The following is a 23,844-nucleotide window of genomic DNA, read 5'->3' as shown; positions in this document are numbered from 1 at the left end:
TCGGCTTCCCGACCATATTACGCTCTTGTTGATTGCATCCCACCAGGACCATCCACCGAGTAGGGCCCCCCGCAATCGCCAGCCAGGTTCGCTCGCCCTGCCCTGCTCTGCTACGCACTTCTCTGGCCGCTGACGTTGAACGTTGCCTCGACCGAGAAGAGGAGAGAGAAGGAGGAACGTTGGGAAGGACAAGAAGGAAAAGAAAGGAAAAAGAAAAGGGGGACAGTTCAGTTCTGCCAGGCCTGCATACCAACCAGCACGCGGCCGTCCATCACCACTTGCACCCTCCACCTCCCAAGTCCACCACTTTTGAGGGCAGAAAAAAAAATAGAAGCCCCCCCACCCGCCGCGTTTTGGGGGTCTCCGCCTTTGCCTACTCACACGTGCGACACTGTGGCCGGCCCTTTGACCTCGTTTGAAACATAAAACTACAATATTCAACACCACGAGAAGCCGCATGACGAGACGCCCTGCCACCTGCAATCATGTCGAGCTCAGAGATCAATCAGGTGCTCGCCAACTCGCTGTCTCCGGGTACGTTTTACTCCGTCTGCGTCGGATTCCCCTGCGTCCTAGCATCCTAAGCTGGCCCCTCGCTCGCCCCAACATCCTTCTGCATTCCCTGAAGCCCAGCGAGCCCTTGTTTGCGTCGGCCTGGCTTTGTGGCTCCTGGCTACTGTCTGCTGGACCCAAAGACGTGATTCCCAACCCTGCTAACCGAGTTCCTTGCTCAGACGCGAACCTGCGAAATGCTGCCGAGCAGCAGCTGAACCAGGCCGCGGAGAGTAACTTCGTAAGTTTGCTGGATGCCTCCCACCTGGTCCCCCTTTGCCCCTTCTCGAGCTTCGTGCCTCGCCCCGGCTTGCTCCTGCTGACTGGACCTTGCTCGCCCTGCTTCAATATAGCCGCTCTACCTGGCGACCCTGGTACAAGAACTTGCCAACGAACAAGCCGACCCGCCCATCCGAGTCGCCGCCGGCTTGGCCCTGAAGAACGCCTTCACAGCCCGCGACTATGAGCGTCTGCAAGAACTTCAAACCAAATGGCTGCAGCAGACTGACGAGGACACCAAGACGCGCGTCAAGCAACTCACCCTGCAAACGCTCTCTTCCAACACCGCCCAGGCCGGCAATGCTGCTGCCCAAGTCATCTCTTCTATTGCTGCCATCGAGCTGCCTCGCAACCAGTGGAGTGACTTGATGCCCTTCTTGGTCAAAAACGTTACGGACGGCGCCGATCACCAGAAACAGGCCTCCTTGACTACCATCGGTTACATCTGTGAAAGCTCCTACTCGGAACTTCGGGTTGCCCTCGTCTCTCACTCAAACGCCATCCTGACTGCCGTGGTTCAGGGAGCCAGAAAAGAAGAGTCCAACAATGAGGTTCGGTTGGCCGCCATCACCGCCCTCGGCGACTCGTTGGAGTTCGTTAGCAGCAACTTCAAGCATGAGGGAGAGCGGAACTACATCATGCAGGTGGTCTGCGAGGCCACTCAGGCCGAGGACTCGCGCATCCAACAGGGAGCCTTTGGCTGTCTGAACAGAATCATGGCACTGTACTACGACAACATGCGCTTCTACATGGAGAAGGCCCTGTTCGGCCTGACTATTCTGGGCATGAAGTCTGACGACGAGGACGTTGCCAAGCTTGCTGTCGAATTCTGGAGTACCGTCTGCGAGGAGGAGATCAACATTGAATACGACAATGCTCAGGTTGAGCGATCAGACCAGATGCGCAACTTCTACAACTTTGCACGCGTTGCCGCCAACGAGGTCGTCCCCGTGCTGTTGTCGCTGCTCACGAAACAGGACGAGGACGCCACCGATGACGAGTACAACATCTCCCGCGCTGCTTATCAGTGCCTGCAGCTCTACTCGCAGGCCGTTGGTGCTAGCATCATCACCCCAGTCTTGCAGTTTGTCGAGGCAAACCTGCGCTCCGAGGATTGGCACTTCCGCGACGCTGCTGTCTCGGCTTTTGGCGCCATCATGGAGGGTCCGGATGAGAAGGTCCTGGATCCCATCGTCAAACAGGCTCTTCCCATCTTGATCACCATGATGGATGATCAGTCTTTTCAGGTCAGGGACTCGACGGCTTTCACTCTGGGGCGCGTTACGGATGCGTGTGCAGAGGCCATCGATCCGGTCCAGCAACTCCCTACTCTCATCGAGTCGTTGTTCAAGGGTCTCATGAGCAACGCCAAGATGGCGCCTTCGTGCTGCTGGGCTCTCATGAACCTGGCTGAACGATTCGCCGGCGATGACGGGGCTGCTTCCAACCCCGTGACGCCTCATTTCAACCAGGCGGTCAGCTCATTGCTCGACGTCACGGCCAGACAGGACGCCGAGACTTATGTGCGCACCGCCGCCTACGAGGTGCTCAACGTCTTCGTGCAAAGCTCTGCTTCGGACAGTCTGCAGGCCATTGCGTCGCTGTCCGACGTCATCATCAAGCGTCTTGAGGAGACTGTTCCGCTGCAGTCACAGGTTGTCAGCGTAGAGGACAAGATTACCCTCGAGGAGATGCAAAACAGCCTGTGCACAGTTTTGCAGGCCATTGTCATTCGACTTGACAAGGACATCGCGCCTCAAGCCGACCGCATCATGCAGATCTTGCTCCAAATTCTAAACAGCGTCGGAGGCAAGTCCAGCGTCCCCGAGGCTGTTTTCGGAACAATCTCTGCCCTCTCCACGACAATGGAGGAGGACTTTATCAAGTACATGGATGCCTTTGCTCCTTTCCTCTACAATGCTCTGGGAAACCAGGAGGAGCCCAGTCTTTGCTCCATGGCTATTGGTCTGGTCAGTGATATTACTCGCTCCATGGGAGAGCGCAGCCAACCTTTCTGCGACAACTTCATGAACTACCTCCTCAACAATCTAAGAGTATGTACACCTGTCTCACCCTCCACACGTACTACTCTCGCAGCTGACCTTGTTCATTAGAGTACTTCTCTCTCCAACCAGTTCAAGCCGGCTATTCTTCAATGCTTTGGCGACATTGCCGGTGCCATTACTGGGCACTTTGAGACATATCTATCTGTGGTAGCTCAGGTTCTGGAGCAGGCAGCAACCGTCACTGCTGCACCCGACGGCCCCATTGAGATGGTTGACTACGTTATTTCTCTACGTGAAGGTATCATGGATGCCTGGGGAGGCATCATTGGTGCTATGAAGTCCAGCAACAAGAGTAGGTGACCGGCCCCTAGCCATCCGCGGCCTACTCGCATCGCTGTGTGTTGACCTTTTCCCAGCGCAAACTCTTCAGCAATACGTCCCCGCCATCTTCAACTTGCTTGGCCAGATTGCCAACGACACCATTCGAAGCGAGGGGCTGCTGCGCGCGAGCATGGGTGTTATTGGGTATGCCGTAATTGTTGTTTTCTTTTCGCTCGCGGACAGTAGCTAACACGGGTCGCAGTGATCTCGCCGACGCCTATCCCAACGGTGAGCTGGTGGACGCGTTCCGTCAGGAGTGGTTGACTGCTATGATCAAGGAGACCAAGACCAACCGCGAATTCAAGCCGCAAACCATTGAGACTGCTCGCTGGGCACGGGAGCAAGTCAAGCGTCAGCTTGGAGGTGCTCAAACCGTCATGTCTTGAGCGTCTCCAGTGGCCGAACCTGTACGAGGAGTCTTGAATCACGGACCAAGAGTCAAGACTCCCCTTGCATTGTCTTTGCGATGCCACCTTGGTCTGGACGACTCTGAAAGACATCGAATGGTCCCCGCCACGGCGCCCGCGGCACCACCATTATTCCTTCAACGCCACCCAGACACATCGCACAACACGATTCCCACGACTGTTTCACGTGTACATAAACCCCCCTCCCCCCACCAGGACACTTCAGTAATCTAAATACCCTTTTCATCAATACTACGACACTGAAACCCCCCCCTTTCCCCCATGCCCTCAAATGCCGTAAAAAAAAACTCCAATTCCCCTTTCCACCTCACAACCCCCAACACACACATTGCCTCATTACACATCTTTTGTTTAATCATCTCACAAAGTACTGCGAAGGGATAGAGAAGTCATGTAAAGCCCCGCCTGGAATTTTTTCTTAAAAAAAATAGCGGCGGCACGTTATAAAGTCATGTAGAGAGGAACAGGGAGTACAGGCGGCAGGTTTCTACTCGTTGATGAAATTCTTTTTCCATTTCATTTTTCTTTTCTTCTCCTCGGGCCAAGATGTTGGCCTTTTTTTTTTTTCACTCTGTATGCTCTTTTTTCCTTTCGATTGCGTTTTCTTGTTTCATCTCATTTGCGCCAGACGCCCTTCAAGTGAATGGGATCTCTCTAGAGCATACAGGCAAAGCCGGATCTGGGACTACAGCATCATCAGCCAGAAAAGAGGGAGAGACAGAGTGACGTTTGTGGACGGGATATGAAGATTCTATATAGGGGATGTGCTGTTGAGCGACATGGCGGGGCTGTGGAAATGCAGAGCGCATGATTTGATTTGCCCGGCTGGGTAGTCGGTGAGCGTGTGCTGGTGGTATTAGACTTAGTATCAAGTGATGCTTGTCGAGGCGCAGGCTGCGCGGACAGTTCAATAAGAATAGTTGGTCCATTCTCATCGTTGTCGCGTGCCTATTTGTGCTTTTTACAAACGTTTTGCAGTCACGGCCGTTTGCCCATTGTGGTGCCACTGTACGTGTGCAGAGGCCACTTGCGTGCGTCGCATCTATATGGGTCCAAAGACGAGCTCAAGTGTAGATTGCATGGTTACTAGGTAGGCAGGCTTGCATGTTTCTTGGGCGTACCCTCTGGTACATTGAATATAAAGTCGTGGAGCTCGACATCCTGCCCGCCCCTGCCTTCGTCCTGGCTAACCACGTCCTTTATTGCATCGCGTCCAGCCAAGGACTGCAGTTCATCCAAGCAGACGTCGGCCCGTCAATGTAAAACTGCAATTCGCCCTCGAACCCATCCGTTCCAGGGCCAAGTAGTTGCGGATAAAAGTCGCCCGCGCCGTAGTGGGTAGCCGGCGGCCCCGGGTGGTGCGAGTCAAAGGCCTCAATGAGCATGCCTAGGCCGTCCATGTTTTGGCGGCCCATTGGGCTCTGCATGTACATGTTGTGGGAGCTCCGTTGGACTCCTGCGTGGGCGGGCTGGAGATGGTCAGGACACGCGTGTGGCGACATCGTTGCTGGAAGGGAAGCGTTTGGGTAGCCGTGTGGTTGATGGAGCTGTGGCGGTTGGATTTGTTGTTGCGGAGGAGGAGAGGGCAACTGGTGACCGTTGTTGACGGGGTTGGAAGGGGCGTTTTGGGAAGGCAGTGATCCGATGGATGATGCCGACGGCAGTTCGTGCTGGGTTCTTGGCCGCGGCGGAACGTTTGCTTCTGGCAGCGTTGTTGGGGGAGGCGGCGGTTGATGTCGAACCGGTCTCGAGGGGGGAAACAGGGGCGGCAGCTGTCGTATAAAACGAGGAATGGGATCTTTCCCGTCGTCCATGCTTCCTTCGTTGCCAAACGTGGCCGATTGCGGGTCGAGGGAGAACTTCTCGAGGGCTTCCACCCAGCGTGCTGCCAGGGGCCATACTTCTCGGCATTCTTTCAGGATGTTGATTGTTCTTTGAAGCATCATTGGCCCATCGCGAACGAGGGCTTTGTCTTGACATACTGTTGGATTTGGTGTTGGCTTGTACATTTGCAAATCGAAGGCGAGTGAGGGAGGGAGGGGAAAGACTTACTCGTTGGATATTTGCAGAGGTAGGTTGAGAATAAGCCGCAACTGTACACGCAAAATGCGGCAATTTGTGCGCCGACACTCTCGTCTGGAGATCGGTTGGTGAATTGGGCGTCGATTTGTTCGTACAGATATCGCACGTTGGCGAAGATTTCGTCGGACATGGACGTGAAGAAGGCTTGTTTTGTGTGATCCTTTTCATCTGGTTTAATGATACTGCACGATCATTGTCAATCTGTAAAACACATTGGGAAGAGGCGAAAAAAAAAAGTTACATGGAGAGAGACAGCAACTTACTCTATCAGATATGGTCTGCGAAGAACAATATTGGACAACCGCGTCATCATTGTCACACACAAATAGGCCAACTCTTGACTTTCCGCCTTGTACCGTTTGAGAAGATGGGTGCTCCATCCATGTTGCCGGGGTAAATTCTGTTCCCACTCCCTTATTTTTCTGGCCGTTTGCGAAAATTCACTTGCTGGATCCCAAGGGCGCGGGCTTCTGCTGAATCTGACAGCACGTCGTCCGACGAGACCCCACCAAGAATGAACTTGCATCAAAGTCGCGAAGAGCGACCGGTTGGGGTCTCGTATCAGTTTGGGGTTGTCCATAGCAGGTGGTGTCCCTTCCAAAGCAGCTCGCGATCTTGGCTCATGTCCATTTGCAAAGTCCTCTTCGTCGCAGGGCAAAAGCGTGGTGATGTCACATGCGGATAGCGACACGGGGGACAAGGGTCCCGAATGCAAATTGTCTTGGCTGTATAACATCCACTAACAAATTAATTAGCTGTCATGTCAGGGAGGATCAAGTGTCAAGCGTTAGTCAGCTCAAGGTCAGGGTCTCACAAGTGTTCGCCTTGCCGATTCGGCACGTATGATGAGTTCGGGTGTCGGGTTCGAAACGTGATATGTTTCCTCTCGCTGGAGCTGCATGAGAATGGCCATTCGGATTGCAATGCCCATATTGATCTTTGGTAACCCGGATCAGCATTCGGGGGTGGAATGTTAGGAGAATGGTCAGTTACTTACATAACTCTTGTTGCGCTCTCCACTGCCTTGCTGGGCAATGCTCAACAAGTAAAAGGCTTGGCATCTTTCCAGCGTAGGTTCCTGGTAAACCTCTTCAAACGCAATCGACGATGCTCTATCCATAAAGTACTCGGCAGCTTTGACGCCGTTTCCGTATCTTACTTTGAAGGCGGGACTGAGTCGAGCTGAAATACTGAGAATGCTCATGAGCAGAAATAGGCTAGTTGAGCGCAAGTCCTTGCGCAGGCGCTCCGGGTACTGCTCCTTGGGAATAAAACCAAGTTGAAAATATTGTTTTGTGAAGAGGTTAACGCCGTCTATGATCTCTTCGAGAGGGGGAAGGTTCTCCCAATTATCAGCCTGTCGTTGTTGTTGAGCCGCATGTGAGCCTTCTCCAGCGGAGCGGCGTGGTCTGAAACTAGTCGAGCTACTTCTGGTGGCCTTGTCTGCTCTTGTGCGAGGGTGCCGATACTCACGATCCAAATCAGGTTGTCCTCTGACCGGAAAGATGCTGTGTCAAGAGAGCGGATGTTATTAGAGTCCAGAATTTGGCACGGCCATTTGGCGCAAGTGTAGCTCACCATTCTTCCGGGGGTATGCCCGCCTCATGACAGGACTTGCATGGAGGCTTGCCCTTGTCGTGAACGCATTTGCTTCTCATCCGTCGACATCTGTATACTAATGTTAACGTCTGTCTGTACATAAGTAAAAAAAAAATGACCTTGGTCCGACCTTCGGCATGCGATTGGAGATCGGCGCTTGATTGTCGGTGCTGGGCCTTGGCTGGCAGCAGAAGCTCCGCTATCTACGCTCAGAGGACTTCCTGCGGAGCCCGGGGCAGCTGGATTAGAATTTGAAGAATTCAATGGTACAGCCGGAGACAAGTTGCTCATGCCAAACGTATAGGTATGATTCGCCCCAGCCGGGTCCATCTCCTTTGCCGGAGATCCAGCCGAGGACCGGCAGGAAGTCTCGTGGGTAAAGTGGTGCTCAGCGTAGTGTACAGGAAGTCCGTTGGGCGGATTGGCTTCAGATAACAACAGGAAAATGCCTCGAAGGTCTATTTGCCTGTCCGCGGCGTGTTGGATTCTATCTCGGATCCAGAAGCCTCAAGTCTCGAGGCAAATCGGTCTGACCCGGTAGAGTCGGCGAGCACTCGTGAGGTATCAATGGATTCTTGCCCTTCAACTTGGAATTTCGTGCAGCATATCTTTGGCACTGCACCAGGAGGCACATCCCGAGTGGGTATTCGGGGAAGCCAAGCCAGGTGCGGCCTCTCTGTTATTCAGGTTGCAGACAGCAATGAGACGAAGGAATGGCGCCGAGATTCCTCTATGCCCTAGCAATGACGTGATGATCCTCCAGCCTCTTCTGTTTCGATTGGAATCGTCCCTGCTGCGGCCGTACTGCTCTGCTGATTCTCGGCGGAAGGTCATCCGTATGTGCTTAATTGGATAAAACTCTTGGTCAGGACGCCGGGGACTGCTGGGCTTTTTCTTCACCACCAGTTTTGGCGTGCGGAGGCTAAGACCCGCCGTCAAAGCTGTCAAGAATTCGCCTGGCTTGGTACAAGGCTACAATAGCGAAATCTGCAAGATGCGGTCGAAAAGCAGTGCTAGTTGACGCTAGCCTGTCTAGGATAGTCCTTATGTCACAGTTGAATTGCGGCGCCATTGTCCCGTCTGACAGGCTTCGTCGAGCTCGCAGTTTATTTGTGTTCATGTTGGTCCGGGGTCGCGTCCCAGCATCGTTCAGCCACAGTCTGTCTACGGAGTTGTAACTTATGAAACACTCCTTACAATACAATAGCCATACGGAGAACTCCGCACAGTTGAGGGGAAAAAGCAGTTATTTGGCTAGGTACCCGGCTCATCATGCGTCATACTATCATGATGTGTCTAGGTACGCTATATTATCGCAGTTAGTTATAACTGCTCCGTAAAAGAGTACTCCGACCTTGCCAGCAAATAAAGATGACGTACCAAGAGACCGTAAATAAAAATCGGAGCCAGTTATTATGACCCAAACCCTCAGGTTTCGAGCAAGTGCTGGCCCGCAGGCCGCCGAGGTGCTTCAGCGCTCAGCCAGTGAGACATCTCTGACGCTACCACGGGTCAACTGGTTAGTTTTGAGATACTGTCTGGTTGCAGTTTGGGTGCTTAGTCCAGCCTAAGCACGGCATTTCGTGGCTGTCCTTGGCAGGCCAGCCACCGCTTTGTTCGCTGGGGTTGGGCGCCCGCCACTTGTTCCGAATCCTAGCCTACCGGGGCTGTTAACTAATAACTCGAGTGTCTTCTGTCGTCTCGCCCGCGCAGCCTTGGGACAGCTTCGATGCTTCTGGGCGTTGGCGCGGACCCTCTGATGAACAGTGTCCAACGCCACTATTTCCTGCATTGCGACCCCTCCGCCGAGCAGGATCGCCCGGTCTTGAGTGACTACCCAAATGTCGTACACACATGCCTCTTCGCCTGCCGGGACGTAGGCTTGGAGATGAACCGAGGGCTCGGAATCATCTCAGATGCACCAATGAACCTGAAACCCAGATCGAGGGTAATGTGATGACAAGTTCCTGTGCCCTCAAGCCCTCGAGCGGGCCGCGGAGTCGAGCCCTATGTCCATTGTTCTCAAAACGACCCCACTACTCGGCTTGGTTGGCGATGCCGTGCTCCGTTCCCCCTTTAACCAGAGTCCAGGTCAGGGCAACCTTGCCCATATCATGCGTGATGCGCGGATCGATTGATGTGGCTTGCTCTGGGCAAGCGTGGCCCGGAACACTGGGCTGGTTCAAACCTGTGCCGTCCATCATCAGACGGCAGATGGCGAAGAGAAATTGAGAGCTGCACATACCTCGGCAGCGTCATCCAGCCGTCCCACGTCCGGGGAGTATCAATCAGATTACTCCGTAACACGAGAGAGAACAGCTGGAATAGAGTTGGGTGGTGGGTCAATTGACGCTGTCATGGAAAAAGTACTCCGTATCCGAGCACCAATCTCATGGAGATTGGACGACGGAAATTGTTCAGCCAGGCATCCGAGCACACACAATTTGACCGCTCGGTCCGTAGACTGAAGTGAAGGGCAGGTGCGATCCGAGTCCCATGTCAAGGGCAGGTACTTTGGTAGGCAGGTACCTAGGTACCCAGTACTCAGGTACTGTTGACGCTCGCTCGCATTCTCTCCCGGCATCAGTACAGATAAAAAGTGCTGCGCCTACCTGAGTACCTTGTTATAATTCCAAACAAAGATTGCGAGCTCAAACAATCTAGTTTGCCTTTGCCGTGCCGCTATCCGGAGCTTTGCATGGTGTTGTGGCGTTGGGGAACTTGGGGTGATCCCGTAGCGCACCCATACCGCCTGCCTCGCCACATCACCACGATGACGGAAAAATTCGCGTTGGGGCTTGGGCCAAGGCCGCGCGACGACCCCACGACGACTCCATGGCCATTGCGCATCTCAAATCTCAATAGGCGACAGATAGCGTCTAGATCTCAGTGACTGAGTACACAGAAGGAAGGAGAAAGAAGGAGAAAAAGAAACCAAATCACAAGTGATTGATCCTCCACCCACCCCTCTTCTACTCTTCAGCGCTGACACTACAATGCAGTCTGGTAGTAACCATTGTAGCCAATCTATCCAACTCCTTTCCCCCCAAGACAGCGTCCAACTGCAACGTCTCGCTGCAAGTATATTATGGCAGCCCTCACAACCATCTCCCTGCCATCGTTGCAGAAAATAGCGTCTGGCAAAGTCCGCGATCTCTTCAGCCTCCCTGACCCCGATGCTCTGCTCTTCGTCGCATCAGACCGTCTTTCCGCCTTTGACGTCGTCATGGCCAACGGTGTCCCGAACAAGGGAGCCATCCTGACGCTCATGTCGGCACACTGGTTCCGCGTGCTGTCTGAGCGTATCCCCAATCTCCGCACACACTTCATAAGCCTAGACATTCCTGAGGGTATTTCTCCCGAGGAGGCCAGCGCCATCAAAAACCGCAGCATGCAGGTGCGTAAGCTGGACGTTCTGAAAATTGAAGCCATTGTCCGAGGATACATTACTGGGGGTGCCTGGAAGGAGTATCAGGCCAAGGGGACTGTTCACGGTCTCGCCATGCCCCAGGGCATGCAGCTTTCTCAGAAATTCCCTCGCGCCATCTACACGCCTAGCACAAAAGCAGATGCCGGCGCGCACGATGAAAACATTCATCCTGACGATGCGTGGAAGGAGATTGGTGACAAGGAGACTGCCAAAAAGGTTGAGGAGCTGGCGTTGGAGATTTACAACACCGCTGCTGCGTATGCGGAAGAACGGGGGATCATTATCGCCGACACCAAGTTCGAGTTTGCGAGGGACACCGACGGCAACATTTATCTTGTGGATGAGGTCCTCACGCCTGACAGCTCGCGGTTCTGGCCCAAGGATAGATACGAGCTTGGAAAGGAGCAGGACAGCTTCGATAAGCAGTTTGTAAGGAATTGGCTGATCAGGGAGGGGCTGAAGGCCAAGGAGGGAGTGGCACTTCCGGAGGATATTTGTGTTGCCACTGAGGAGAGATACAAAGACGCGTTTTATCTATTGACGGGTACCAAGTTTGAAGATGCGGCCGAGAAATAGCAATCGCGGCGAGCAAATCAACTTTCTTGTAGTAATGATTTCTAATAGCATAAAAATTTTCCAAGTACTTATATGCTAGTACCAAAATAGGGGCTTGCATTCTTCTTTCAGCGCTATACAAATCACGATGTTGCTCACCCACGATTATACTGTTTTTGCAGGTATTCTTTCTCCTTATCGGTCCTTATTGCAAAATAGTCTTTTTAATCCTAGACTCAGTTAGCACTCTCATCCAGAGGCGCATCTTGGTCAATCCTGTTGAGCGAAGTGAAGAGAAGTTGTTACCTCTTAATGCCTTCCTTCACAACATCCGGCTCCTGAGTATAAACCATCCTAAACCAGCCCGGCCTGAGCGAATGTTCCTCCCTAGGATGCAAAAACACCCCATTTCCCAACAGCTTCTTTGCCAGGGCAAACTCGGCATTCGGCTCGCCATCCAAGTCGGTCGGCAGATACGGCGACAAGTCAATCCACAAAAAGAATCCCGCGTTGCTCCCCGGCAGATATTCCACGCCAATGTCCTTTAGCCCCAAAGTGGCAACGCCATAGGCTTCCTTCAACTTGACTCGGTTGAGTTCCACGAACTCGCGGCACCATTTCCGATCTTCCAGCATGGCGGCGCCAATGGCGAGACTGGGCCCGGCCGGGTTGTGGAAGCGGATGACTCCCCGAATAGCGGCATCGACGGCTCTGCTGCGAGTGATAATGGCGCCAATGCGGAGGCCTGCGGAGCCAAAGTCCTTGCTGAAACCGTAGGTTACGTGGAGGCGTTCGGTGTCGATGAGGCCCTCGGGATCAATGGCAAGGATGGATGTGAACTCAGTGGCGGAAGGGTCGCCCGAGTCAAATGTTGAGCAGGCGTAGATCTCGTCACTTATGAGGTGGACGCAGTGGCGCTGGCAGAATTTCATAAGGGCGACGAGGGTGTTTCGGGGGTAGTCAGGCTTGTCGCAACCGTTGGCAAGACTGGCCAGCGCAAGTTGAACCGCAAGACCCTCCAGGAAGTCGACATCCCCAGGGCGTGCGAGAAGATTCTTGATCCTGGAGCCCCTCTTGCTTTACGACTTCAGGGAAACCTCCTATACGGAGTGTCCCGCGTCTTTTCTCATCAGTGCAACTATGTTCTTGCGGATGCCGGGAAGACCCAGTCCGACATGATGACCTTCTTCCGCTCCATGAAAACAAGCGAGACTGATGAAAAGGCCGGAAAGACCAGGTAAGAATCTAGCATCTATGATATCCCTCATGCCAGCAAAACGAGTACAACTCAGTGTAACGAATCAAAGACGGCAGCACATCACACTCCAAGATGACCCCAGCTTCGATCCCATGGCGATGCTTCCAGGGTTGGACAAGTTGCTCAACCCTGAAACCCTCTTCAACTTGACGTCAACTCAAGAGTCGGCCGCCAAGTACTCGCAGATGTCACCGCTTGTCAACGGCAGTGCGGCCAGTGCGGCTACCAGTCGCCGCTCAAGCTTCATCGGCTTGGATCTTCCTCCATCCTCGCACTCCGTGGGAAGCTACCAACTCCCTTTTGAACTTGGCCGTCATTGTTCTCCATTCAATAAAGGCATCCCTGAATCAGAAAACATACCCAAAATGACTCCGTTCATAGAAAATGACTTTGATCCAATTTGCGGCGTCGGCCTTGATTTTGATGCTGATGGCAACTTGATCGGTATGCTCGACGACGAGCCTGAGCTGCCACCACTGCGTGGCACAAGTCCCGATCCTCTCCACGAGGCAGGTGTCACAATGCCGGGAATTCAGAATATAGTGCATCAGGATGATTCAAACTTGGTTGAAGAGCCCATTCTTGATTTTGGTGAAGCGGCACTGCCGGATGCAGAGCTGTTCGCTGCTCCCCCAGCCGTCGAGGAACGCAACACTGACGCACCAACACTGACCACAGAGACCACAGGAAGCAACAGAGTCGTAGCGCCCTGCAGGTCTTCTCATCGCCGCAAGTTTCAAGAAATGCTTGACCAAGATCCTCGGGTTCCACGAGGCGAGTTTCGAAGTTGGACCGAGAACTACGCAACGAACATGCTCGCCGCTCGGAACAGAATCAAAGCCACGACACAAGCAAAAGCTAAACAGAACGCACTCGAAATTCTCTACTTGAAGGGCCTGGGACATGTGGGAAACTTCCAGAAAGTCTTTGGCGTCGATCACCCGTTGGCACTCGACTTCGCTGGCACGACTCTCAAGGCCCATTTACTGGGCCTCAGTGTAGACGACATCGAGGATGTTAATCCGAAGAAGGGCAGACGCCGCAAGTCGCCCGAAGCATTTGTACACGACGACGACGACAGAAATAACACCAGAAACGTACGACGTCGCATAGAAGATGAGTTGGCGAGAGGAGAAACCCCCGCGTTTACAGACGGCCTCGATCTCGCTCACGACACAGCCCCAGAGCTCGGCCTGGAGGCCGGCGCAGCGCTCGAAGATAGACACTCGTCTTCCTTGATGCCCTGGAGCCGCCAAGGATCAGCAGCCCCTGGGTCAGCTAGCCGCACCGCGCCGGGAAGTGCCCAGAAGTTCGCCACGGCTCCCAGTCCCCTCCACGGTCGAGCAAGTCTCGTCGGTTCCATCGACAGACGGAGCGATCCTATCGAAGGCTCCCTCGGAGAGCTCGCCGTCTTCGACTCCCAGCTGTCTTCAATAGAGCGCGAGTCAGGCCTGCTACCGCTGGACTTTGATGCGGCAAACGACACTCTACCATCTACCCAAGGGTTGGACACCTCCAGCCAACGGTTCCTGGCCTACGTCGCAAATCAAATCCTCGGGGACGGCGTCCCCCGAGCCCGTGGCGCCCAGGAGAAACATTGGATTGATTTCGACATCCTTGCCAACCCGGACATTCACACCAAGGCCATTGCCGCACAAGCCTTCGTCCATGTACTCTCGCTCGCGACGAAAAATATCATTGCTGTCGAGCAAGATGGCATCGAGGACAAGGTACCCTTTGGCGCTCTTCGCGTCGGGCTTACAGACCTCGTCCTTAACGCGGCTGCTGTGATTGCTGAGTGATTCAGTTATGGCAATGCCAATGGAACTTATATTCGAGCCGACCTCGCATCCGCAGTATACTCTATGTAGAACCGCCACTGGTTTCTGATTAAGGTGCAGGGAATTTTCGAGTCACCTTGAAAAATTTTCTTTCATCATCTCTGACTTTTTTTGTTGGCCCTCCCGAGTTAGCTCGATATATCCTTTTATTACCGCTGTTCTCTACATGGGCAGTCTGGTCGTATCACTAATTTGGCGAACGGTTAATTTTCGTTAATTTTGGGACTCGGACAATGTTGGCGAATTGCTTCTCGTGGCAAGAATTCATCATGCGAATGGAGAATTGGGCGTTTTGTCGTTCACTGTTGAGGTTTTTCTATTCAACTATATGCCATGGCAAGGTGCGACTCGTGGATGGGACCGCACACCATAGGAAGGCAGAGTTGGCGTCTCATCTGGCTTTCTTTCCCGATTCGCTGGGCAATATTCACATATTTACATCGGGGTGGGAAAGGACTGCTGGTGGCACAGGAGGTTACTCAGTTACGTGGATCCATAGGCAGTAAGCTATCTTAGCTATTAAATGCATCATCGTCGTCATCATTTACGCCTTCCCTATCATCAAACTTCATGTAATTGTTTTCATCATCCCCACCGACAAATTGCCATGCCATGCTCACGTACCTTAGGGTAGAGTCATTGAAAGCCAAATCGGGCGTCATCCAGTCAAATGTTCCAATATTGTCGTCCGCAGCAAAGGAACCTGTACCAGCGACTTGTTCAAAGTGCATTCGCCAGAGACATTCTGGCGTTTCAGATGAGTACACGCTCAGGAACGACAAGAGTGCATTGTAGAGTAGGCACTTGGAACTTGGGCCAGCAATTGTGCTCAGATACACGATAGCTGGCATTTCATCTTGTTAGCAAGACCTTCTCGAAAAAAACTCCTCGAAATCATGAGCGATGAGATTGTGCAATCAGGTTGTCAGAGATAAGAATCGTCATTGTAGTTCAGACAATGTAGATAAGTATTCATTTGATTTGGCTCATCCGAACGCAAAGAAATACATCGAGAAAAAAAAAATACTCACATTGCCCGGCTGGACATTCACCAGTATCACTGGAATGAACCAAAGCATAGGTGGGAAACTCAGAGACAGAGCCATCACCAGCAGAGATGGAGCCTACAGGAAACGCTACAACTGCTGCGCAAGGTGTTGGGGCACTGTCCACGATGACTTTGAACATATTTGACAAGGGCGAGTTAACAATGGCGATGAGTCTGCTGACAGTGACATTGTCGGTCGAAGTCTTCTTAGTGCTATGGATCAAAGCCTTGGACTTGACTGTCGTGCCATTGGTTAGGGAAACCTCTATATTGGTGTCGGCATCCGACTCCTCAGTACGCTGCACCCCGGAGACGCCGGTCCCCAACATGTAGATTGCACCGCCAACAGCACCAGCACGACAACCTACCTGGGCCACTTCGGACAACCCGCCCCATTTGGGATACACGGCGGCGAATCCTGCCCCGAATACCCCCATGGAGGTAAGATGGCGATGAATGGCGGCCAATCCATCGCCTACCGAAATTTTGCCATCTTGGGAGAGAGTCAAGGTGACGACGTAGGACTGCAAGTCGCCGTCTAATTTGAACTCCCTTTCCAGAAACTCACTCAAAAGTTGTGATTCACTCGGTTTCCACAGCTCAGTCTTCGATTCAGAATTGTAATCGAGAACAAACTTGAGAAATTTCATCAATGAGCGCTTTGCACGAGCTGGAATAGTAGTATTGGCAAAGACGTCCTCTCTGGTGGACGGTATTCGGCTGAGCGTCGGCTTCGAGGATTCCCCAGCTGCCTCGTAAATGAACAAAGACCCGACGGAAAGAAACTCGATCTGCCGAAAGGCCTTCGATGATACCAATTGGCTGACAAGCTCGGATCGGGCATGTATTAGCTGTGGAGCTAGAGGAATGCTGTACGATCGCGAAGCCGCAAGGCCGTCCGTTCCTTTGGTAATTTGCGCTCCAGTGAACGGACGAGTGGCATCCGGACCACTGTGTCTCGCAGCCCAGCCATCTGCATCCTGAAGGCTCAGCGCAGCTTCAGCACCGCCATAGTATTCGTTGGGGTCGACGTGGAGCACTTTTTTGCCCGACCGCGAAAGCGCTCTTTTGCAGATGGTCAGCAACAAGGCCTAAAGTCAGTCAGACTGATTTGGGAGGTTGAAAAGCATTTCCAATGGAATCCAAGAAGCTTACAGGGCCAAAAGGGACTGCTGAAGCCCTGTGCCGCTGATCACTACATCCCACTGTGTGTCTGAGAGGGATTCCATGGTGTGGAGGATGAAAAAGAGGTTGGCATTAGATTAGGAGGTTGAAACATTTTGTTTGCAGACCGGATGGATGGTTTTTGCATGCCGACTCATGAGTGGTGGGGCTTGGTCGTATTAGGCTTAGTGGCTCGGTCTTGGAGCCTACTTGTCAATTCTGACTGCTCGCTTGTTTCTTTTCTCTCCTTTTTCAATTCACCCGCTCGCTTTCAAGGCCCAATGCGTTGTGTACCGCTGTGTATGTCGCATTGCGCGTCAAGAATTCTCGCAATTTTTATGAGAGTGGTAGATTAATTTGTCGACCGGTATCTACTGCCCTAGAATAACGTCTGAAAGGGTAGTTCGAATGGTTGACACATGTCGAATCACTGTCCATAGCCACCTTGGTAACGAGGCATATTTACGTCGACGATTTTTATTTCACTGAAGTATTCAGTGCAAGCCAGATGGGTATCATTCATGTTCTGCATACAATATGTATCTAGTTGCCAGTTATTGCAGCTGTGACGTCTTTCCACCTCTGGCTTGCCAATTTCAGAAGACTCTTTGATCTGAGGAGTTCTGGTGAAAGTACGACACCCCCATGCTTGGATATGGAGAGTATCCTCATGGCCTCTTCTTGGCAATCTACTACTATTGTGATGCTTTCATCGCACAGTGATTCTTCGAGTCTGTCAGGGTCAACCAAAAGCCAGAACTTCCCGTCAGTCGGTCTATCCGTCTCCTTGCCGGTAAATACGGCCGCCGTGCATGCAACGGGCATGCCCGTAATCGTAAGCGGCTTCGGGTCCTTTCTTGTGCAGAGAACCATGTCACGGTCGGAATCGTAGCGTCCTCGAGGAAGTCTGGTGTCCTTCAATGCAGCGAGTGCCGCAGCCCAGGCAGCATCAAATGGATTTCCGTCGAAGGAAATAAAGAATATGTCAATGTAGAGTACCCAGTATGCGGCCACGTATCTATCTCCGTTTTGTTCAACAGCATCTTTGTCTTCGTCCATCAAATCGTCGTCGTCCTCGTCATTGTCGTCATCGGCAACCACTTGTTCCGCTGGACGGGTATGCCATATCCGCAGATCCTCTGGTTGGACCAATTTGGAGTCATGGAGAAGAGTATATATCCTGGTGCTGAGGGTTTGGGCCAGCGTCGTAGGAGGCCCTCCTGGTAGAAATTGGGGCGAAGATCCCGTGGCCAATTCAATGTTTGGCACAAGCAGGTCATAATCTCGAAGTTCTCTTTCGTTGGAGGCACGGTAGTTGGGAATGTGTTGTGTCAAGATGGTTTCGCCGCGAACGCCACAGATGACGGTCGTATCTCCCATGCGAACTAGAGAACTGCCGTGCGGGTGTGACAAGCTTGAGAGGTTGACGGTCGTCGGACGAACTTCATCTGGGGCGCGACCATTGCTTCGCGCGGGCGCAACATGGTCGTCGGAAGGCTCGAGGTTGGCAAGAAGATATGGATGAGGTGAGAGTTTTGCGAATGTGGCACGCGAAAGACCTGCGTCAGGTGCCATGAGGGGAGAGCTGAGCGTCGTATACGAAGGAGCGCTTTCGGAAGTAGATTTGTATGCAGAGAAAGACGCAATACAGAGCTTTTGGGACACAAAAAATGCTATTGAAAGATACGAGCTTGCTTTGTGAAGCTGACGATGGCGAAAAAAAGTTGACCGCAGCCTCGCGGGGAAGATTGAATTGAAAGCAGCCGCCAATGAGCAGGGGCCCCGGTTTGCCTGCCCCACCAAAGCTTCTCGGGGGGCGCTGAGAGTCTCAGACGAGTGTCTTGGTCTCCAACATTAGAGGTTGACAAGTTTGGTAACCTCGCCTTTCACGAGTTCATTGGCCGCCATGCAACCAAGAAAATCGACACATTGCCAAAAGGCATAGCTGTGAATGTTGAAACACAGACGCTACCGCCTCCGGTCGTTTCCAATGCCAATATTAAATATGGAGTGGAGTCTGATACTCCGTACTCTGATACTGCGGAGCACGTTTTATTTTTCACCAAGAGATGTCGCATCGGCATCGATTGAATGGACCCAACAGCCAACAGTGAGCAGCCTTTTGTCCGTCCAGGGACCTGATCTGCACGAATATCTTGGGATGTTGGGGCCGAGCCGTTTGGCGCGACTTGTGTGGTGATGCATCTGGAATCTGGATGCACAGAGGAAGAAACTTCAACGCGCAGCGACATTGGCCGCTGCTGGAGGATAGGATGCATTTGTGAATTATGGTCGAGAAGAATGGAGTGGCTGGACAGACACACGAATGAGGGCGCGATCAGCGAGGTTGCAACGGAGTACGGTTCGGAGTTATCCTGCTACCTGTGACGCCAGACAAAGCTCCTCGGGAATGGCACCACGATTCAACAAGTGTTTCGCTGAGTGCTTGGTCCCTGGCAACCGTTACCCCATCCCTCAGGCTAGCGAATGAGACGCTGCTCATTAGCGCCCGTCCCGCGCGAGGTCGCTGCACCTTCCCTGTGGCGTGTGGTCCACAATTGCTGTCTGCCAAATCATGGTGCAGAACCTGTCGACTAGCCCATTAACAGCCACCGGCGGTCCCCAACATCGAACGTCGAACCAGACATTGATCCCGCGCCCCAGAATCGTCGATCAAGAAACCATTACGGATACTCCGTACCTAACGTTACTCTCTCCAGGCACCCTGTCTTGTCCATCCGTACGGAAGTCCCAATGGCCATTTCCAGCCCTCTTTCGACCAGTCACTGCCGGACTCGGCCCGCCTCTCAGTACTCCGTACTCCGTACTCCTTGCTGAAGTTCTCCGTACTGGGTGGCACTTCGCTGCCCCTACCAAGTCTTTGATGGAGGATTGAACTCGATGAGTCGATGAGGGCAATGGAAAAGGTATGCCATCGCCTGCATCATCAGCTGGCCACTGACTGATCCATTAGAACCTCCCGAGCGTCCTCACGCTTCCGTCATCAGTAACTACATATCAGCTCTCAGAACATACAACGCCATTCCCCGCCGGGCGAGCATACTGGTTGTTGTGCCCAAGCCCAGCCGGGTGACGATGCATGTCACACAGTCTCGCCAGACTGTGTCTCCCTGCCATGGCCCATGGGTGACTATCTGCGAGGCCCATATCTCCAACCAGCCAATCCGGGGCCCTGATCTGCCGCCAGGCCCTGTGAAAGAACGTGGCCACAGACAGACCTTTTCACACAGCAGCTACTTCCGTGCCATGCCCACGGTCCCAATCGTTCGGTCCTCCTGTTCGTCATCGTCACCCTGTACAAACATGTCAGAGCATTCGTCTTGCATTTTTCTCCACCCTTTCAATGCGAGGGAGTTATTTCTTCAATGATCCCATGTCTGCTGCAGTGGCTGTCGGCCGCCATCCTATTGATTTGTGATTTATATCACGGTACGGAGTACCCTGGCCCCGTTTTCTGCCAGACTTCGCTGAATCGGATCTCCTACTTTTCTTTTCATCGTCTTAGCTGCCACATACTCCTGCGCTTCTCCTGTCGCTGTCGAAACTCGCCACTGCAATCAATGGGATATGAGACCCTTCCCGAGTCTACTACCTCTTGTGTCGTGTAAGCCGACTTCACGAGCTGGTGTTCAAACACCAAAACACTGTCTATTGTCACAACAGAGGACGAGAACCTCTGCTCTACCCCTATGTTGATTTGACTACCCCACCGGTCTGCGCTCTGTCGCTGATATTGTTTGACTTGTTGCATTCAAACAATACCCTCAGGAGCTTCATACGCAGGTCGAAATGGCTCCAAGCTTCCAAACTTTATCAATCCGGGATGCGACCGCTCAGGTTGGCCGCCCCTTGTCGCACCTTGCAAAACGCATCAATATTCCTTCAACACCAACAAGCCCGCCGGGCCTGTTACAAGCGAATGCTGTCGATCCCTGGAGACAATCTGGCAAATATGGGCTAGGATGGACATACTTCGCCCTGAGCTTGTTGGCATGTGTCCTCATAGTCCGTATTTGGCATTACTGGCAGGACAAAATCCGCCAGGCCATTTACAAGCAAGAGGTTGAGGACCAGTACCGGAATCTGTATCACATCGCAGCCGACTATGCCTTCGCCGCACAAACCGGTCAGTCACAACAATTCTTTCCCGACGGGCCCAGCCTGGGAAACAAACCGTTCAGGCCCAAGGCCCATTTCTCGTCTGTGGGTATTGTCAACGATACTCTGGCTCTGTTCAGATGGGTCTTCTACCGTCCCATCCCAGACATTGTATGGGGGAAGAATCGCCTTACGTTTTCATCTCTGGCCGTGTTGGCCTGCGGCTTTATTACCCTGGTCTTTGTCACTCTGTACTGCTTCCTCCAACAGCCGTTGTACTGGGAGAGTATCAGGTTCGGCTCACCACCAGTAGCAATCCGATCAGGGGTGCTCGCAGTCGCCATGACACCCTGGATCATCGTGACTAGTATGAAAGCAAATATCCTTACCCTGATCATTGGCATTGGACCAGACCGTCTCAACGTGTTCCATCGATGGTTGGGTTATATTTGTCTGTTCCTATCGCTCGTTCACATGATTCCCTTCTACATTCAACCTGTTTGGGAAGATGAGGGGATGACTGCTTTCAACCAATTGTTCCCTGACGGCAGTGGCGTGATATACGGGACTGGAATTGCCTGCCTTGTACCGTTGGTTTGGCTTTGTGTGGCATCACTTCCTTGGATCCGACGAGTTGCTTACGAGATCTTTGTCATTCTCCATGTGCCAGCCGGTGTTGTATATGTTGGCCTCCTATTCTGGCACACGAAGAACGCTCTCCTGACCTGGGACTACCTCTATGCTACTATTGCCATATGGGCGCTTGCCTACATTATGCGCGTTTTCAAACTTAACTGGCTGAAGCCGTGGCGCAACGCCTTCATGGTTGGCGACGAAGCTGCCGTTTCTCTCATTGCCGAAAACGCCATCAAAATCACGATTCCTACTCAGATGAGATGGAAGCCTGGCCAATACGTGTATCTTCGAATGCCCTGTATATCTCTTCTGGACAATCACCCCTTTACCATTTCGTCTCTTTGCAGCGAGGACTTTCCTTCCGAGTACGGCGAGAATTACCGGGATTGTGTTCTTGTTTTCAAGCCATTCAAGGGCTTCACGCGCAAGGTCTTAGATACAGCTATTGCTAACGGACCGTTTCACACTTATCGAGCCTTCTTGGACGGGCCTTACGGCGGCATGCGCCGGGAACTTGCGGCCTTTGACACCTGTATCCTAATCGCCGGCGGCAGCGGAATCACTTCGTTAATGTCGCAGCTCCTCAACCTTATTAAACGTATGCGCGATGGTAAAGCAATAACCAGAAAAGTTGTCGTCCTTTGGGCATTTAAGAGATTCGAAGCTATGGATTGGTTTCGAGAAGAACTTCGGATATGTCGGGAAGCAGCACCCCCGGAGAGTGTCACCTGCAAGTTCTTTGTCACCAGAGCCGTTGACCACCGCAACGTTGGCGAAATAACTGCTCCTATTGATGGGCATAACTCACGAGTCCTCGACCATACGTCGCTTGACAAGGTGGACGGATTTGTGGCTGGTATTGCTCCCAAGCATGACTCGGTCCTCATCCAAGCCGAGGCTGGAGGTAATCCTGAGAAAGAGCGTGAGCTCCGTGAGGAAAACAAGGATCGCATCACTGCTCTTCCGCCGCAAAAGTATCTCCAACCGTACCAACACCCTCAGGTTGTCCCGCCCTTGAATCGCCTTGGACCCAATGGGTACCCCGAAGATAAGAAGGAACTCGACGTCAAACAACCGGAAGAATTCCACAGCCCGCCCCTTGATAATGAAACCCCTCCACACTTTGACTACTCTCCCCTCAATCCCAACAAACCTACTGTCGATATCTCGAAGGTCCAAGGGCCATATCCTGTACGTGCTCCCGAGCTCGCCCATATGCGGCACGCTACCATTTTGGAGGGTGCCAGGAAACTGCCGACATGTACTGTTGGTCCGCCAGCAGAGGGTGGCTTTGGTCTTCCCAAAATCACGACTCAGTTCCGAAAGGATTTGACGAGATCAGCCACCCCTCCGCAGGAAATCGACGGCGGCTGGTCAATGGAGTACGGCCGCCCTGATCTGGGACAGATTCTCAAGGAGTGGGCGACAGGCGGCGCGGATGGACGGGGCATTTTAGGGAGAAGAACAGCCGTGTTTGTTTGTGGCCCTCCCTCGATGAGAGTAGGCGTAGCGAATACGGTGGCGAGATTGCAGGCAGAGATTTGGGGGGATGATGAGCTTGAGGAAATTTTTCTCCACGCTGAGAACTATGCCTTGTAAAATGGCAGTGTCCATGGTAGCAATGCCATGAGGTCAGATGTGCATGTACATATGATGTCCACCTAACGCTTGATGATTTTAGTATGCGTGTTGGAGGAGTACATACGATGCTTAACTTGACTGCGGTAGGCAGTTTCTAATGTGTTAATATTGCACCATATCAAAGCCGCTCCATTGTGCGTGAAACATGCTTTGGTCTAGTGGAAACTCGCACCGAGCGAGAAACCTGCTCGGCATCATCGCAACCCAAGCCAAAAGAGCCGACGGCGATTACCCACGGATTACGAACCACCCAATGCAAAATATCAATCGAAGCTGCGTGTTCCGGCACACAAAGACCATGAATTAGTGGAACAGAGCCCAATAAAATAGGCAATGGACAAGACCTGCAAGCGGATCCTGCCAAACACCAAAGGGCCGCCGACGCGCCTTGGAGTAGCATGGGCACCTTGATGGCCAGTACACCATGGCCTCGTGGGAACCTTTGTCGACAGTTTGGTGGCAATATATTCTTGTTGTCTCTCTTTTTATTTTCTTCTTGCTCATCTCCAGTCGAGTCTCCTTTGAGCTCTATATTTCTGATCTTTTAATTTTGAATTTTACATTTGGCTATTGATCCTTGAGGCAGCTCAACATACAACCAACCATATCTTTGCAACAAGCTACGAAAATGTGCCCGGAACGAGACATGGACAAGATCGCTACAGGTTGGCAAATCGCCATGGTGTACTCGAAAGAGCGCTTAAAACGAGTATACGAGTGGGAGAATGACCAGCTGGAAGAAGCTGCCAAGGGGGGGATACTGGTCTTGGAGACTGTGTGCTTATTTGTGCATGCATGTATCAAGCACGGCCAATATCAGTACGT

General features: G+C 52.5%; 8 protein-coding genes across 8 annotated transcripts; 4 read left to right on the top strand and 4 right to left on the bottom strand.

Annotated features, from left to right (window-relative positions):
- Positions 1-485: 485 nt before the first annotated feature.
- MAM_02135 (Armadillo-type fold protein) lies at positions 486-3,604 on the top strand (the record flags this gene model as incomplete). Its single annotated transcript, XM_040820934.1, has 6 exons — positions 486-534; positions 696-793; positions 906-2,885; positions 2,946-3,189; positions 3,254-3,362; positions 3,421-3,604. The coding sequence occupies 6 exons, from the start codon at positions 486-488 to the stop codon at positions 3,602-3,604; spliced, it is 2,664 nt and encodes an 887-aa protein (XP_040681277.1).
- A 1,241-nt stretch (positions 3,605-4,845) lies between these two features.
- MAM_02134 (Zinc transcription factor) lies at positions 4,846-7,334 on the bottom strand (the record flags this gene model as incomplete). The annotated part of the gene is made up of 7 exons (XM_040820933.1): positions 4,846-5,627; positions 5,699-5,910; positions 5,992-6,467; positions 6,543-6,665; positions 6,726-7,085; positions 7,202-7,236; positions 7,307-7,334. The coding sequence occupies 7 exons, from the start codon at positions 7,332-7,334 to the stop codon at positions 4,846-4,848; spliced, it is 2,016 nt and encodes a 671-aa protein (XP_040681276.1).
- A 3,081-nt stretch (positions 7,335-10,415) lies between these two features.
- Positions 10,416-11,333, top strand: MAM_02133 (phosphoribosylaminoimidazole-succinocarboxamide synthase; the record flags this gene model as incomplete). Its single annotated transcript, XM_040820932.1, has 1 exon — positions 10,416-11,333. The coding sequence occupies one exon, from the start codon at positions 10,416-10,418 to the stop codon at positions 11,331-11,333; it is 918 nt and encodes a 305-aa protein (XP_040681275.1).
- A 184-nt stretch (positions 11,334-11,517) lies between these two features.
- On the bottom strand, positions 11,518-12,489 carry MAM_02132 (Pyridoxal phosphate-dependent transferase, major domain protein; the record flags this gene model as incomplete). Its single annotated transcript, XM_040820931.1, has 3 exons — positions 11,518-11,542; positions 11,619-12,389; positions 12,452-12,489. 3 exons carry the CDS (start codon positions 12,487-12,489, stop codon positions 11,518-11,520), a joined length of 834 nt encoding a protein of 277 aa, XP_040681274.1.
- Positions 12,490-12,578: 89 nt separating this feature from the next.
- Positions 12,579-14,372, top strand: MAM_02131 (Rad21/Rec8 N terminal domain-containing protein; the record flags this gene model as incomplete). The annotated part of the gene is made up of 1 exon (XM_040820930.1): positions 12,579-14,372. One exon carries the CDS (start codon positions 12,579-12,581, stop codon positions 14,370-14,372), a length of 1,794 nt encoding a protein of 597 aa, XP_040681273.1.
- A 551-nt stretch (positions 14,373-14,923) lies between these two features.
- On the bottom strand, positions 14,924-16,688 carry MAM_02130 (rab proteins geranylgeranyltransferase component A; the record flags this gene model as incomplete). The annotated part of the gene is made up of 3 exons (XM_040820929.1): positions 14,924-15,255; positions 15,443-16,524; positions 16,615-16,688. 3 exons carry the CDS (start codon positions 16,686-16,688, stop codon positions 14,924-14,926), a joined length of 1,488 nt encoding a protein of 495 aa, XP_040681272.1.
- Positions 16,689-17,166: 478 nt separating this feature from the next.
- On the bottom strand, positions 17,167-18,198 carry MAM_02129 (3' exoribonuclease family protein; the record flags this gene model as incomplete). The annotated part of the gene is made up of 1 exon (XM_040820928.1): positions 17,167-18,198. The coding sequence occupies one exon, from the start codon at positions 18,196-18,198 to the stop codon at positions 17,167-17,169; it is 1,032 nt and encodes a 343-aa protein (XP_040681271.1).
- A 2,235-nt stretch (positions 18,199-20,433) lies between these two features.
- MAM_02128 (ferric reductase transmembrane component 7) lies at positions 20,434-22,977 on the top strand (the record flags this gene model as incomplete). The annotated part of the gene is made up of 1 exon (XM_040820927.1): positions 20,434-22,977. The coding sequence occupies one exon, from the start codon at positions 20,434-20,436 to the stop codon at positions 22,975-22,977; it is 2,544 nt and encodes an 847-aa protein (XP_040681270.1).
- Between the last annotated feature and the right edge of the window lie 867 nt (positions 22,978-23,844).

Source organism: Metarhizium album, assembly GCF_000804445.1.
Source record: "Metarhizium album ARSEF 1941 chromosome Unknown scaffold_3, whole genome shotgun sequence".
Taxonomy (NCBI): Eukaryota; Fungi; Ascomycota; class Sordariomycetes; order Hypocreales; family Clavicipitaceae; genus Metarhizium; species Metarhizium album.
Note: the sequence above shows the minus strand (reverse complement) of the source record. Positions and strands in the feature narration are given on the sequence as shown.